The sequence below is a fragment of the Pantherophis guttatus genome, chromosome 2 (genome assembly GCF_059756535.1).
Source record: "Pantherophis guttatus breed Tessera chromosome 2, ASM5975653v1, whole genome shotgun sequence".
Classification (NCBI taxonomy): domain Eukaryota; kingdom Metazoa; phylum Chordata; class Lepidosauria; order Squamata; family Colubridae; genus Pantherophis; species Pantherophis guttatus.
In genome coordinates this window covers 67,157,638-67,174,776 of record NC_142064.1, presented here as the reverse complement: position 1 = coordinate 67,174,776, position 17,139 = coordinate 67,157,638, and the positions used below count along the sequence as shown (strand labels likewise).

General features: G+C 37.0%; 1 protein-coding gene across 7 annotated transcripts in view; it reads right to left on the bottom strand.

The window, feature by feature from the left end:
• Nucleotides 1-13,457: 13,457 nt before the first annotated feature.
• Nucleotides 13,458-17,139, bottom strand: part of PRUNE2 (prune homolog 2 with BCH domain) — a 112,198-nt gene continuing 108,516 nt past the window's right edge. For 5 of the 7 annotated variants that reach the window (XR_015732238.1, XM_034410202.3, XM_034410203.3 and 2 more), the window contains one exon: nucleotides 13,458-14,745. Coding sequence is in view for 5 of the 7 variants with exons in the window: in XM_034410202.3 (XP_034266093.2) it covers nucleotides 14,718-14,745 (28 nt within the window). In the remaining 2 variants the exon portion in view is untranslated. The remainder of the gene's footprint in view (nucleotides 14,746-17,139) is intronic. The other 2 variants (XM_034410205.3, XR_015732237.1) reach the window with 2 other exon arrangements.

The window sequence follows — 17,139 nt, the reverse complement described above, 5'->3', positions numbered from 1 at the left end:
ATGTACACTATTTTATTAATATGATAACTTTATTCACAAAATAGAACTGCCCATGGTATACTTTATATTAAAGGGATCTTTTGAAAAATTTTACTGGAAGCAATAGAGCCTTTCTGTTTCCTTTGGCTTTTCTTAAGAGAACCCTACATCTTTAGGTGGGAAAAATATTTTACTTAAATACAAGGCTGCTATAGATGTGGAAACTGGCTAGGATATACTCAGGCCATCTTTGACTCTAGGGAAAAAGTAGAACCGCATGTATTTTAACAGACTTGAGGCTATAAGAAATTCTGACTCCCTTATTTACTGCAGGCAAGCAATGGCACTGGAGAATGGAATGTTGATGTAAGAACATAGGCCTACTCACATTTCAAAGTGCATGTTATGTTAAACCATGTGGTGTTTATGCTTTTCTTTTTCAGGAAAAGCCCTGAAATTGTAAATCATGGAAAATGTTTAGGGAATCGAGTCAAATGAAAGCAATTCAATGAATAAGAGCTTTCTTCTCCATTCCAGATTACAGTTGGGATTGATATAAGGCCAAAGCGAAATATTAGCTTCTTTCAGAGGAAAAAAAGCTGCTTTTCTTTTAACTCTAATTATTGGTGTTTCTTAAATCTTATAATTACCTTGGGGTGGGTTATCATTCATAAATATAAGTATTGGTCCAATACTGCATATCAGTTTGAATCTGAAATTGGTATATATATGGTTTTTTTTAAAAAAAAACTTCTTTTGTCAGAAACTGACTAATTTAAGGGACAGATCTAAAATTTGTGCAGTGATATTTTCAGAGTAAACGGAAAGGACAAGTCTTCTGGAAACATTTGTAGGTGATTAAAGTGTGTACATTTCCAATTTCCCATGAACGTTCAGTTTTAGTATAGTTTTTAAAATCATAACCTGTGTTTTAATTTTTTTAATATACTATTTTTCTACGCATTTTATAACTTGTAAACTGCCCAAAGTCACTTTACAGAGAAGATATGCATACAAATTTAATAAATAAATAAAATACAGGAAACAAACATGGCTTCTCTATAGACCTTGATGCATTTAGCACTAAGGGTTAATAAGAATAAAGCTCACTGCCAGAATGCCTTTGGGAGTGAGACTGATCTTTTATACTGTTTATTTCTCTTTCTTTTCCATGGGGAGGCAAAAAGCATCTTAAGCTTCTTGTGATATTATTAAAAGATACTTTTATGTAATACATTTTAAGTGGCGTTAAAATATTTTACTTACATTAATTTAAACCTCTTCTTTCTGTAAGGCCAGCCAACTCCTTAGTGATTCTGCACAATGTTCAATATTAAAGACAAATTAACAGCAACAAGGAAAAAAGCAAAATAGTGAACTTGTAGAAATAATTAAGTCAACTGTCCTAAACACAGCTCTCCCACAAGAATCCATTTGAACAAACCAGGGGAGGAACAGTATAAATCTCTGCAAAGTTACCATTCCAGAGGGCAGGCACCAGAACACAGAAGGTTCATTTTCTTGCATAGGATGGGATGGGAGGACACTACAGGAGACAAGACTGTCCCTTAGATAATCAGGCCCTATGACATGGATACAGATGATAAACAGAAGCTTGCATTGTAACAGGGAGCCTATTGGCAGCCAGTGTAACACAATAGAATAGAACAATAGAATAACAGAGTTGGAAGGGACTTTGGAGATCTTCTAGTCCAACCCCCTGCTTAGGCAGGAAACCCTACACCACTTCAGACTTAAATGGTTATCCAACATCTTAAAAACTTCCAGTGTTGGAGTATTCACAACTTCTGGAAGCAAGTTGTTCCACTGATGGTTCTGTCGGGAAATTTCTCCTTAGTTCTAAGTTGCTTCTCTCCTTAGTTTCCACCCATTGCTTCTTGCCCTGCCCTCAGGTGCTTTGGAGAATAGCTTGACTCCCTCTTCTTTGTGGCAGCTCCTGAGATATTGGAACACTGCTACCATGTCTCCCCTAGTCCTTCTTTTCATTAAACTAGACATACCCAGTTCCTGCAACCATTCTTCATGTTTTAGCCTCCAGTCCCCTAATCATCTTTGTTGTTCTTCTCTGCACTCTTTCTAGAGTCTCAACATCTTTTTTTACATCGTTGCGACCAAAACTGAATGCAGTATTCCAAGTGTGGCCTTACCAAGGCATTATAAAGTGGTATTAACACTTCACTTGATAACTCAGTGTAACTCAGAGCAAAGGAGTTAACATTCTGTGGCATACCCTTTGCTACCACATTTTGCACCAACAGTCGTTTTCACATGGTCTTCAAAGGCAGCCCCTTGCAGCACACATAATATTAATCCATATGCAAGCATGAGGGATTGTCCAGAAATGCAGAAAGTGAGTATGTCTTGGAAGAACCATTCAGTGTGGTGTAGTAGTTAAAAAACTGGCCTGTAAACCTCTAGTTGTAGGAGCGGAATAAATGGCTTTGGGCCAGTCTCAGCCCAACCCAACTTTTGTTTGGGAAAATGGGAAGAGACCATTATGCACACTGCCTTAACTTGTACAAAACAAAGGTGGGATATAAATCTAATAAATATTTCTGTATGGATTTTTTATACTATTTTCAGGGCTGGATTTAGATGAAAAGAGGCCCTAGGCTATTCCACTTATGAGGCCCTTTCACCTATAGTGAAACTGTAATTTTAATTTTGCTAACAATTTGAATGTAGGCCCCTCTTGATCTTGAGGCCCTAGGCTGAAGCCTAGTTAGCCTATAGGAAAATCCGGCCCTGACTATTTTCACTGCAGTATAGTATAGGATAAAACAACAATAACCATAGAAAAGTGGCACACATAATATATTGCTGCACCCATCTCTTCTTTAATACACCTACCAAAATTAGGTATTTCATTACACTCTTTGTAATAAGCTGTAATACAAAACCATAATTTCTGAAAGTAGTGGGACTTACTTATGAGTAAACATACATAGGATTGTGCTGTTAATCACATTGCTGCATTTACACTCATGACTGGTAAATTTCACCGTGCAGGCTGGTTTCTAAAGATTGCAAATATAGCAGCAGTTTAGAAGAGTTATATATTAGCTGATAAAAGCAAACACAAAGAAGCTGACTGTGAATTGTAAGCTAACAGCCAGAAGTACTTAAGACAGAGATATCGGTTATTGTGGAAGCCTGCCACTAACAGAATAAGCCAAATTGAAGGATCCAGGAAGCATCTGCTTCAATAAACTGCCATGTAAAAAACAGTGGGTTAATCTATGAAAGATTAGACTGGTCTGTATTGGTTCCTTGTTATAGTGCAAAATGTTTTTTTTTTCCTAAATAAGCTACAGGTGTTCCTAGTAACGAGATATCTGAGGAATGTAGAAAGAATCAATCAAGCCATAAGAATTAACACAGTCAGACAATGTCTTCATTGCTGATTAGCAAAGAGGACAGGAGGTTAATTTTTTCAATTTTTAAAATGAATGGAGTTTGTGTAAATGCTCAAGCTCTCGAAAATGGCTCTTTCCAAAAACTAGTTTCCTTATGAAATTGGGGATTACCTAGCCCCTAGCAGTTATTTTTTTGTAAGTCTGAATCAAACCATCTATTGTGCACAGTAAAACACAGTATATAACAGTGTTCCAAGAAGCAATTTGAAGAAAAATGCTGATTTGCCAGCATATTGACTGAAGAAAATATTTTCAGAACTTTAGTGAAAACCAAGGTTTTAAGTGCACTCCTAACCATGTAAGAGCAAATTCCTCGGAACAGATATGAGCAATAACCTTTATCACACACAGTGTTATTTAAATAAGTACATTTATTCTAGTGGACCTAACCCTAATTTTATCAGTAACCTGAATCAGAGATATGTTTGAACCAGTCATACTTTCTCTCAGCCTAATCAAAGTCACATGGGAGTTCTGGGGAAAACCATAAGAGGAAAATGAACTATGTACATCACCTTGAGCTCCTGAATTAAACATATAAGTATAAAAAGCAAAGAATGGCAAAGAATGAAATCTATGGGGAATAATATTAATTGTATTTTAATGTATGTTCAATTTATATTAAATTAATATATTTTGGGATATGCCCCCTGGTATGTCATTCAACAAGTCAAGTGTATGCTCCCCCAAAATTGTTGTATACCCCTATATTGAAGAAAAACAAAAATCCTGCTTGTAGTCTTAATAGGAAATATCTTAATCATTTATCTGTGGCAAATTAAAAACTTTTTTTGACATACACTTTTCTAGATTTATTTCTAGCATAAGCTCAAGTAATTTATTCCTGTACACTTATATACAGTAGTGTAAAACTATGAAAAAGGACACTTTAATATGGCTGTCGAGGTAAGAACAAGACTCCTGAAATGCTAATTTGTGTGTCAAAAGAGATGGATACTGAAACCTTGTGGTTTTTCTACATTACTCATTGAAGAACCCCAATTTTCTTTTGCAATTGCTTTCCCAAATCTTAGTTTTCTTTAGAATAAGAAATGTAACTCCAGAATTAAGAAGGATAAGCATCAGATAGTTAACAGTATTAGGCATGAAGACTACTTGTTAGATATAACAATAGTAGCCGAATAATTCTTTTCTTCAGTGTTTTGATTAATTACCCTGTAATATCATTTTGGAAAGAGAGTGGCAGCAAGCAGAACAGCTGTGCTACCTTCTCCCACACAGACCTTGTCAAAGTTTTGTCACTGATCCTTCCTCCCCATCACAATATTGCTTCTCTAGCAAGATTCTAGCAAGCAACACAAATTAGGTGTGCATAATTCCACTACCATACGTATTTTAAGCAAAGTAAATACCTGACATGGTTTGTGTTCAGGTTTTCTTTGTTCATAAATTGCAATCATTCTGCAAATCTCTACTCAATTCCCCTTAATTGGTGATCTGCATTTTTTTTTTTTAAAAGGAGCATAAAATATACTGCATTTCCAGTTGCAAAAACCAGTCTCAAAAGCCAAAAGGAGAAAAAAAGTAAGGTTAAAGAAAATCAATTACAACAGAAAATAAAAACAGAAGCAGCAATTATAGTCATTATAATTTTATAATTTACTCCCCTGTATTGCTTGGAGTTAAAATTATATGCCATTACTGGTACATAGCACCCAGATAGATGACGCTATGGCCAACTTTGCTTGATCTTGAAAGTTAAAGAAGGTCAGAGTAGAGTAGTACTTAAATGGGAGACCACAGGACATCTTAGGGCATGAGGCAAGATCAGGAAATTGAAAAGTAATACTCCATAAGGCAATGGTAACTAACTTCATACTTTTACAGGAAAACTGTATCAGCATGTCCATTACTTGATCATTCTAATGAAATGTTCGTTATTAGAATTAGAATATTCTTTATTAGCCAAGTGTGATAGGACACACAAGGAATTTGTCTCCGTTTATGTTTCCATTAATGGAAACACTGCAAAGTAAACATGAGTTATTGTATCTCCCTACCACAATGTGTGAAAGCTTTAGACTGGTTGATTAGCTGACTCACATGGACCAATCTTATGCCAGTATGGTACCACTGCTAAAAACACTGGGGTTTGATCAGAGGTTGCCATAAAAATTGGCCCATTCATGTAAGCAGCACTATTGTGCATAGTTAAGTAGTTCTGGAGAAAGGCTTTCAATATGCCATGGTGAAATGTGTGAAATTCCAGAATTGGAAAGCGCCCAACTATTGTTTGGTGCAGGAAGCTCACAACTTCCTCAACAGTTCAGTCCAATTCTTTTATCAAAGACCAGCCTTCCTGCAACACAGCAATTGCTGACAACTAAATTCCTTCAGGCATTTTAAAATAAATTCTACACATGAAGAGAAGAAGTAACTATGTGGATATCTCTGCAGGCATGTTCACTAGTTCCACATATATCAACCTCACATTTATTGAAGACAATGATTATGTGTACTGAAGAATGTTTTTTATCTGTGGCTCCTCTCAATGTGATTTTGAGCTCACAACTCTTTACTGCACACGGTTGACCTTAAGACATGAAGGATGCCACAGGAACAAAAGCAAAAGTGTTGGATTGGACTGCACAGATGAAAGCCAGTGGAATGTCATGAAAAAATATGTAAGATCGACTTGTGATAATTTCAGTTGAAACTGGTTTGGCCTGAATGGACATTTTTTTTTTACTGGATTTAAATCCGTTTTATTATTGAATCATGCATACATATTGTACATCTACTGATATTACATATTATATTGCTTAATCTATATAACATAGTTAGCATACTGAACAAACTAAAGCTTTAGAGCCATTCCAGATAAAGGAGAAATTATATTTTATTACCAATGATGGCATCATGGGAAAACATCCCTTCCAAAGATTCCTTCCTTACATAGCATGTAAACTTATTTTTAAAAATAATCATGATATATGTCCATGATGATGAACCTATGGCACTCGTGCCCAAAGTGGGACATGGAGCCATGTCACCTGGCACACGCGGCAAAACATCCCTTCCAAAGATTCCTTCCTTACATAGCATGTAAACTTATTTTTAAAAATAATCATGATATATGTCCATGATGATGAACCTATGGCACTCGTGCCCAAAGTGGGACATGGAGCCATGTCACCTGGCACACGCGGTATCACCCATTCCTCTTCTGGGTTTCTGGCGCGCATGTGCGCGTGACGATCAACTGACCTTTTTGCATGTGGCAGTCAGCTGGTCTTCTGTTTTCCTGTGTGACCATGTGTGCCGACCAGCTGACCGTAGTGTTGTGAGCCAGAAACCCGGAAGAATAGCTGGCTGAAACCAGAAGTTCAGTAGCTCCTCTTCCAGGCTGCGGTCCAGGCACGCGCACGTTCCCTTTTTGGCAATCGGTGCCAAAAAGGTTCGCCATCACTGATATATGCAATATAAAGCTATCATCTAACCAAAAACATAAGCCCAACTGAATTTAGTGCTATGTTCCCTGCAATTGTTTGAGATGCTCATAGGTTTGTGATTTTTTTCCCATTGCTTGTGAAGGCCCAGATATGCTGCAGAAGGGAAAATCTGACACCTGGTGAAGTCAAGGATCAGGTAATCAGAAACATTTGGGTATAATTGAAGGTTCTATGAGATCCTAACCCTTTTTGTGTCCTCTCCTCCCTAACTCCCCTCTCCATAATAGTGAGCAGAGCTTTGGTATGTATGTTTGAATAATCAGCATGGATTCTCCAGCTTGCACTAAGGATTGATGTGCTGATGCTATGTTTTAATCCCTTTCTCTAAAATTTGTGGGTCTTTAAAGTTCTTAATTTTGGATATATCATATCTCATAGTTAAATCAGTACAACATTCTATGGCCACTGGTCAATAACGAACAAAGTTCAAACCACACAAATTTGTGGTTACAGTTAATGTGAGCATGGGATTATCTTTTCTTTGGTAAACCATGAGAGAAGGGCTTTTTAAAGAGATTACCTATATGTCTGCCATAGTAAGTATACAACTTTTATTTATTTTTAAAAAATCATTATGGTTAATTTTTTTCCCTAGAACATTAGACTTAGAATAATTTGCTTTGGTTATTCGATCTGTACATTTCAAAAGAAATGTTAAAATATGTATTAGTTAACATGCATACACAATCATAATGGATAGTCTATTACATTTTTAACAAGGCATTTATTGTGCATATCTTCTCAACTATCAACATTTGACAGTGAATTGGATTGATTTTACATTTTGTTCAAATACTTAATGAGGGGATTTTTTTTGCTGAAAATTCCAATAATTCATACCTGATTATATGAAATTAGGTATGCATAAGTGGTTTAAATACATGAGCTTAGATGCATGTAACTTAACCAGAGATGGATCATAAGGTTGTAGATCTAAGTACACTTACTAGGCAATAAATACACTGAGGTCAGTGGGATTTGCTCTAGAGAAAAGATGCACTGGATCAAACCATAAAAACCCTAAGATATAATGCTCGAAATCATTTCTATTTTTGAGCTATGGCAAATTCTCTATTATGGGTGCATGGTAGAAGTATGTACATCTCATATGTACATGTGTATGTGTGATGTTTATTTCACACAAAAAAAAAAAAAAACCAAGAAGGCAAATAAGCAAAAAGAAAAAGAACTGAAAAAAGTAAAAGTCAAGAAAAAAAGCAAAATAAAAGAGCAAAAACAAAAACAAAAACAAATGAAAAAGAATAGAAAAAGAATGACTTCCAACTTTCTTTGGTACAGGGATAGATAAAATACATCAAACTCTTAAGTTCACAATAATGTACATTACTTCTATAAACCATACCATTCTAATCTTCAAATCTCAAATTCAAAATTCCAGCAGCTGATGTTGATCACTAAGAACTGAAAGTTAAAGTTCTGATGAAGAGGTAAGAGCAGAGGAAGCTGTTCCTTCCTATTAATTAATCTCAAGGCCAAAATATAAAATAAAATTCTAAACTATTATTCCACTAAAACTGGTTAGATAAAAAGCACAATGCTGGGCCTCCTCAGGGTGCCGTCCGCCAGACAATGTCGGCTGGCGACCCCCAGGGGGAGAGCCTTCTCTGTGGCGGCGCCCACCCTCTGGAACAACCTCCCCCCAGAGATACGTACAATAACAGACCTCCGGATTTTTCGTCGGGCCCTGAAAACCTATTTATTTCAACTAGCTGGGCTGGCTTGAGTTAAATTTTAAATTGATTTTAAATTGGGTTGTTTTAATTTACGGCCAAAATATTTAATTATTTTAAACTGTTTTTAAATTTTGTATGTTCTGTTTTTTACTTTGGCTGTTCACCGCCCTGAGTCCTGTTTGGAGAAGGGCGGTATAGAAATGTAAAAAAAATAAAATAAAAATAAATAATAAATAATTGTGGCTTGGGAAAACAGTTTTTGTATTTATAGGTAGTCCTCAACTTTCAACCATAAGTCTGCAATTACAAATTACAAATTCAATCTTGCATAATTAAGTCTGCAATTTCGATCATACATTGTGACAGTTGTAAAGTGGGTCCTAATGTTAGCACATCCAATTTTATTACCTTTTTTGTAAGGTAATAACCAAACCAATTTTTCACTATGGGTCATTTTTTGCCAGAAACCAGAAGTTACTACCAGTTCTCAGGGGGAAAGAAAGTTGTAAATTAGTCATGTGACTGCAGGGGGTTGCAAATGGCCATAAATAAAGGCCCAAACTGAGGTCATGTGACTGTGGGGGAGCACTTAAATGAATTGTTGGTCTGAGCTCTGAGCTTGGCATTTTGGTTGCAAGCGTTTCGTCACCATTTGAGGAGACATCGTCAGTGCGCTTTGAATTGAATTGACAATGCACTGATGATGTCTGTTCAAATAGCGACGAAACGTTTGCAACCAAATTGCCAAGCTCGGAGCTCAGACCAACAGCCCAACTACCAACAGAGCTACTTATATTCAAATACATTTCAACGAGGTCTTAGATGTCAGAACTTCAAACTTCTAAATCCCTTTTTTAGGGGTCTGTTGTAACTTTGAAAAGTCACTAAGGACTGTTGTAAATTAAGGATCATTTGGAAATTTCATAAATATGGCCTGTTTAAATTTTTATACAGAGCATCTCTCAAAAAGAATTAGCAATATGAATGTAAGAATTCAACAAAGATTGCATTCTCAGACCCATTTGTTCAACTGGTCAGAGATGGTATTATAGCAGACAACAAAATGCAGCTGATTTTATACCTAAAATACAGTTTGGGAATATTCAATTAATCTATAGCTATAAACCAGTGGTGAAATCTAGAATTTGTTACTACCAGTTCTGTGGGCGTGGCTTGGTGGTGGTGGGGTAATGTGGTGGGCATAGCCTTTTTTTTTTTTTACTTTTACTTTTACTTTTAAAACCATTTTTTCTACAACCTCTGGTGAAAAGGTTGTAAAAAAAAATGCTTTCAAAAGGCTCTGATGATCAGGCAACTCAGGGTTTTTTCCTTTTAAATGCCTCTGACGATCCAAGCTGAGTTTTTTAAAAAGCCTCTGCCAATCAGGCAACTCAGTTTGGATTATCAGAAGCATTTAAAAGAAAAAAAGGGGTTTTGTTTTTTAAAAGCCTTTGATGATCCCAGCTGAGCCGTGCGATCATCAGAGGCTTTTTTTTTACTTTTAAAAGCATTTTTTCGGCCGAAGAAGTTGTAGAAAAAATGCTTTTAAAAGTAAAAAAGAAAAGCCTCTGATGATTGTGTGGCTCAGCTGGGTATGGGGGGGCGGGGGGGCGGGATTTTTGCTACTGGTTTTCCAAACCACCCACCTCCATCGCTACCGGATCAGGCGATCCGGTCCGAACCGGGAACATTTCACCCCTGCTATAAACCCAGATGAGAGCTCAAAATCGACACCAAAGCACATATGCTCTTAGGGTGATTTACTTGAAAATGCACTGATTCTTTCTCCAGCCGTATAACCCCTTTTGTATACAACACTGCTTCTTTTATTCAAACCAATGCAAGCCAATCATTTCCACAGATTCGCTATGGTCCCAGGAGATGGTAGAACGAGAAGAGTAAACAATATCTATTCATAAGTGGCAATGAAGGGAATCTTACCCTGTCATCATCCTCCCACATGAGGATTTTTAAAGAATGCCATCAGTTCTGAATTTAAACAGAGTTGAGAAACAATGCAAAGTTGATTATAAACTTTGTAAAGGCATGTTGATTTGTATAATTGCAGTTTTCCAAATAGTCTGAGTAGGACTCAAGTAGCCCACGGGGGATGCATTTTGGCTCTAATGATAATTGAAGTACTAATTATAGGACTGTTTTTCCTTATGCACGATTAATATAGTGTGTAACAAGATATATTGTTCAGGGACGGCTCTCATGGCAATTCTGCAAATCAACCCACCCTTCAAAATGCTTGTTTCTTAGTACAAACATTTTACAAATACTTGTGGAGGAATAACTGGCTTTGCAATAACATCTATGTAATTGACCCTCTCTTGTTCTGGGTGGTAGTATCTAAACATCTATCAGGGATCCACGTTGAGGATTCAAATCAGGAGTACTCATTATGATACAAATCTTAATACTTGAATGGTAACTTAAATATTGTTAACTTTTACTTATTAAAAAAAAGGATGAGGAATCGGCTTTCTGGTGACCAAGGTGTAAACAACTCAACTTTTAATAACTGTAAAATCTCAGCCATTGAAATCTGAAAGCCACTCCAGCCAATTGATGGCTGCTCCTCACTTTATAGCCTTGGTTGCACACAAAACATTAAATGAAAATTCAAGCTTAGCTTAAGCAAGCTTGAGGTTGCTTAACAGAAAAATGAAAATAAATAAATATGGTGCTACATCAAAATTAGAAGGCAGCGTTTAAGAAAACAAACTTTTGAAAACTTCAATTCAGTCCAAGGGTTAAAATACTAAACAGGAATTAAAAACAAGTGATAGACAAAGCAGAGATCCTAATCTGAATAGGATGCTATTCCCAAGAGCTGATAACATGATTTGTGTGATATCAAAGAACATAGACATCTGAAGAGATGGCAAGAGGCAGCAAGTGATGAGATGCATGCTATGATAGTTTTGTGCAAATTATTATTATTTTATTCCATTTATTTATATACTGGTAAGTGTTTATATCATCCTATTTTCCAAGGGCTCAGGATGATTTAAAGTACAGAGACATACAAATATAGTAATCATTAACTGTACAATCTTGGTAATACCTTTCCTCCACATATAAATGTGTTTTTGTATCTTTTTTTTCTCTTCTCCTTGCTTGCTTTTTCTTTTAAAAAAATAATAAATAAAAATTTAAAAATACAGAATAGAAAACAAAACAATCACGTGCTTGCATTATGATGTGATTCATAACATAATTACATAATTATGTTTTTTGTAAGATGACATTATGATGCAGGTGTCATCATTACGACAGCACTGTGGTTTAAACCAATGCCTTTTCCAAGGAATACAATTTTAACATTCTAGTGTTATTTTAAAGCCTAAAGGTTCAGTTTAAAGATTTAAACTTATATTTTAAAAAAGAATAACTTGCTCTGTGAGCATGGGTAGTCTCCAAATTGGATAAAGTTTGACATAAATAATAAAAGAAGATCTGAGAGATATTCAGAGTAAATATGCAGGATATGATTACAAGCACAAAACATGAGGTAAAGACAAGACAGATTACTAAATTAATGAATTAATTAGCTAATTTATATATATGTTACAATCTCATAAGTGGCAAAATAAAATTCTTTTCTATCCTATAGATGGCAAAATAAAATTCCATTTATTAAAATGGAGGCAAGACTCTTTTCCCCAACATTCATGGTTTATATGCTGGCTTTTTGCTTCTTTATGATGTACCATATGTTTCATAGTTTCCCCAGGAGATGAACAATATATTCTGAATGATGTATCAATGGAGAAAACTGCAAACATAGGCGCTCTAGGTCACTTCTATTCAGCATGACTATTAATGATTAATAAGAATAAGAATATTAATGACTTTAGATGCCATTGTGTATACCTAAATCTATGGAAAGCTATATTGCTACAACAAGATGATAGCACTGTGTGGTTTTTAAGCTTATTATAATAAATTCTTATGAACAAGTTATGCCTGTTATTACTGCAAAGGTTGATTAAATAAATATGCTTATTAAATAACTTAATATAATGCTATTAATTCCTAACAATATACTCCAGTCCATCCAATGATTCCTTGGTCACCATGCTTTGAAATTAACTAGCATTTTTCAAAATGTGTAAGCTTTCTCCTTAATATAGGAATGCTATTCTATGACTGTATGATGCAATAATTAACAGTAAATGTTGATTTGATGCTATGATAGCCGTGAATATTAGTATAGGAATCAAAATATTTTTTACTTTATATTGTGCCAATGTTTCAAAATATTATCCTATCATTTTATCAAATGTTTTAGCTTTACTGAATCCATGTATTGGGTTTTATTTCTATCTATATATGTTCTCATATGTAGTCATCCCTCTCCCCACATATATTAGGTTGTAAGAAAACTTATTGAACTTTTGGTTTTTTTCACGATTGCTTCTACATAATTTAAGTTGTGTTTTTTTTTTTAAATTAGGAATGGTCCCAATCTGCAATTTAAACAGTGAAAAAAAGCACAAAATTTACAGGAGCCAAAACAGGGCAACTGCAGTTAACAGTGCCAAATCAACATCTGTGAAGGCTCTGAATCACATTAGGATCTCACTTAAAACTCACTTAAAATGTTTTCCTTTTTTTTTCAAGAAATACTCTGCATTTATATATTAAAAGAGCCAAGAAATAACTAATCTTGGGGCACTTCCATAACAAGCAACCTTTTTCCACTTTACAATCTCTCATAACCAGATTTGAAGCCAAACTTTTAATTATCTTCACTTCTGCCAGCTTCAAAATACTGAGAACAGGCAGGCCACTAGTAGCCAGTTATTATTATTATTATATTTTGCATATCTAGCCATTTTTGCAAGAACCTGGGGTTCTTGGGGTTTTGTTTTTTTTTTGTTTTGTTTTTGGCATATCCCTCCCAAAAAAGTTGTTACAGGTAGAAATTACCATAGTTTTTTTTTTTTTCTATTTAAATAGATCTCCTGGTGATCTTCGAAGGATAGTATGGTGGCATTTTCAATCGGATGCTTTTTCCAGTAGTTCGAACCATCACTGCAGGCTGGACTATAATTTTTTTGGGGGGGGGGTGGAGAAATGAGATTAGGAACCGGAAGAGGCAAAAGTTCAATGAGTTCACTTTTCTCAACAGAAAACATGAAGCCAGCAGGGTTTTCTAATATTGTTGTTATTTTACAGGAAGTATGAAACTGACTAAAAGGATTAGAACTGCCTGGCTTACTAATACATTTACCTGCATTTTTTTCCTATCTTAATTATGGGAAAGCAGACGCTGACCGAGGGGTTACCCGCTTTAGAGCAGTAAAGTGAAACAAGACCAAAGCCAGAAGAAAAAGAGACCCAAGCTGTGCAAAACATGGGTTTGTCTTTGCCCTGGTTTCAGGAAAATTACAGAGTCCAGAAAATATTGGCTCATATCTTAAAAGGAGAACCAATGGTTTGTGAAGAGGGGGTCCTGTATCTTTTCTTGTAAGAATACGGTATGCAACCCAGAGCTCCTTGGAAATGCTCTAAGATCGCAGCCTATGTAGGACTACTGCATACACTAGGTGGCAGCACTAAGTTAGTTCTCTTTCTGCAGCCATCTGATTGTTGTCTATGGAGATTCTCAATCATCGGGTCGGAAGGAAGGAAGGAAGGAAGGAAGGAAGGAAGGAAGGAAGGAAGGAAGGAAGGAAGATCAGCATTGCTGCATGGAAGCTAAAATCTCTAGCTATTAATACATAAATATGTAGAAGACAAGAGACTGAGCCACACTATAAAATCACAGGTCAGGCACATTAATGGCAAAATAATTTGGAATTCAAAAATGCAGAATTTTCCTTATTGTAAATCTACTCCTGATATAATATTACACAAAGTCATTACCTGCACCTCTGCTACTATTCTGGCAGTAGCAGCCACCTCCTGTTTAATTTCAGAATGCTCCAAATAACACTAAGTGATCAGAGAACAAAGGTTAAATCTACCAGGAGTCTTTCTTGCACAGACAGGCTTTGGGGAAATAAAAGAGATTTGTGCACAAGAAGATCCTAGTGTTCCGATGAGAAGCCAAAACTGTCCCATCTTCAAGAGTCAGGCACATCAAACAGGAACGTTTTCTTCTCCAATTTCCATGGAAGTTAAGAATTTTTCATGGCCATGTTGATGCTTTAGAAAAAGAAAAAAAGAGTCAGTACAATGGATTGTTATTACATATGTATCCAGGACTTCCCCTAAGGAGCAAAGGGCAGAATACACATATAACTAGCCCTAGTAATATCCTATCTAGTTACTGCCCAGGCCCAGACATTATAGATGATAAACGCTGAACTATCTCAAATATCACTTGAACTTTTATTCTTTCAATATAAGGGACCTGGAAAAAAATCCACCATGTCAGATCTCATGAGATGAACAGACACAATAGGAGAGAGGCGGTCCCATAAATAACCGGTGTCATGTAGAGTTTATAGATGACATCTAGTCCAGGGGTGGGTTCTAAATTTTTTTACTACCGGTTCTGTGGGCGTGGCTTATTTTGTGGGTGTGGCTTGGAGGTCATGTGACTAGGTAGGCGTGGCTAGGTGGTCAGAGTCATTTCTGGAAGGTCCTCGCACTTACGACCAGTCCTCGCACTTACGACCCGACTCATTTGTTTGCTTTTAACACTGATCAGCTGTAGGACAGCCCTTTGAAGCCCCGCAGCAAGAGTTTAAACAGTTTTTTTCCCTCTAGTCATCAGCTGGGACTCAGGAGGTAGAAATAGATTGGGGGTGGGACCAAATAAAAGGTAAGAATAACGTGGGGGGGTGGGAGAGCGGGGGGGAGAACCAGTTCAGTGACGTCATATCGTCACCGCTACCGGCTCAGCCGAACCGGACCGAACCGGGAGGAACCCACCACTGGTCTAGTCCCTTAAATTGTAGCAGAAATGTACTGGGAGGTAGGGCAGATTGTTAAACCAGAGGTCCCCAACTCCTGGGCCACAGACTAGTACTAGTCCATGGCCCATTAGGAAATGCAAGCAGATGAAGCTTCACTTGCGCAAGCATGGGATCTAGGCAGTGGTGAAATCCAATTTTTTTTACTACTGGTTCTGTGGGCGTGGCTTAGTGAGCATGGTGTGGCTTAGTGGGCATGGCAAGGGAAGGATACTACAAAATCCCCATTTCCTCCCCACTCCTGGGAGAAGGATACTGCAAAATCTCCATTCCCACCCCACTCTGGGGCCAGCCAGAGGTGGTATTTGCTGGTTCTCTGAACTGCTGAAAATTTCCGCTACCGGTTCTCCAGAACCTGTCAGAACCTGCTGGATTTCACCCCTGGATCTAGGTAGGGTGCGAAACACACACACACACACACACACACACACACAGAGTCCATGGAAAAATTGTTTGGCACAAAACTGGTCCCTGGTGCCCAAAAAGTTGGGGATCACTGTATTAAGCAGTAGCATGGTGTGAGTATCACCCACAGACTACCCTGCCTCACTGCATTCTAGACCAGCTATAGAGCTTCTGAATGGTCTTAAAGAGCAGCCCCATGTAGACTGCATTGCAATAATCCAAAAAGAAAGTGACTAAAGTATGAGTGACCATGAGCAAAGCCTCTCTTTGTAGGAATGTGCATAAAGGGCCCATAAAATGCATTTGTGCACAGCTCTGCTTACATATTGAGGAGTAAGTTCAAGACCAGAAAAACTGCCAAATTGTGCATCGGATCCAATGGACATCCATAGTTAGAATTAGAAAATCTCTGGTCTGGGGACTCTAAAACCCATGGACACTTGGTCTTGCTAGGGTTAGGCTGGAGCCTATTCTTCCCCATCCAAATCCCACAGCTTCCAGGTAATGGAAAAGAGCCTTGGCAGCTTCATTTGGGCAGCACAGTGTAAAACATGTACATCTGAGTACTATCAACACACTGATGGGACTTAACCTTTTGTCAATGAATGATGTTACCTAGCAGCTACAGGTAAATAAGGATCAGGACAGATGCACTACCTATATCCTGTGCTATAGATTATTCACAATTACAGTCCATTCCATGTCAGCAGTATAACCTAACTTGAAACCTGGCTACAAAGAAGAGAAAGTTGTAAAAGTGAAAATTGTCCAACTCTGTTGGACTTAGTGATGGCATCTTAGGGAATGAAACTGTTTCTTTCAAAATAGATGGAACTGTCCCTTTCTTAAAGAACCATTCACCACCACATGGATTCCAACCATGTATTATCGCCCAGGAGCTCTTAACCAACCAGGTGAGATAAGGAACTAAAGACAAAAGGTGTGTCGGAACCACAAAAACTGTCCATTTACTCATCTCAGCATCTCAATTCTTCCCATGTACTGTGGAGGCCTTGGAGTTCGCTGAGCTTGGTTGTTTACTTGCGCACATTTCATTACCCAACTTTTGTTTCCTGTTTATAGACAATAGCTTGCTCTGCCAACATTGATAGAGATGTACTTTTGTCCTTGGTAGTTCTTTGATTAGGATATTATTCTCTGCTTGATTCTTTGTCTGGTGATTATTGGGGTATTGGCTGTCAGAGAGAATAGACCT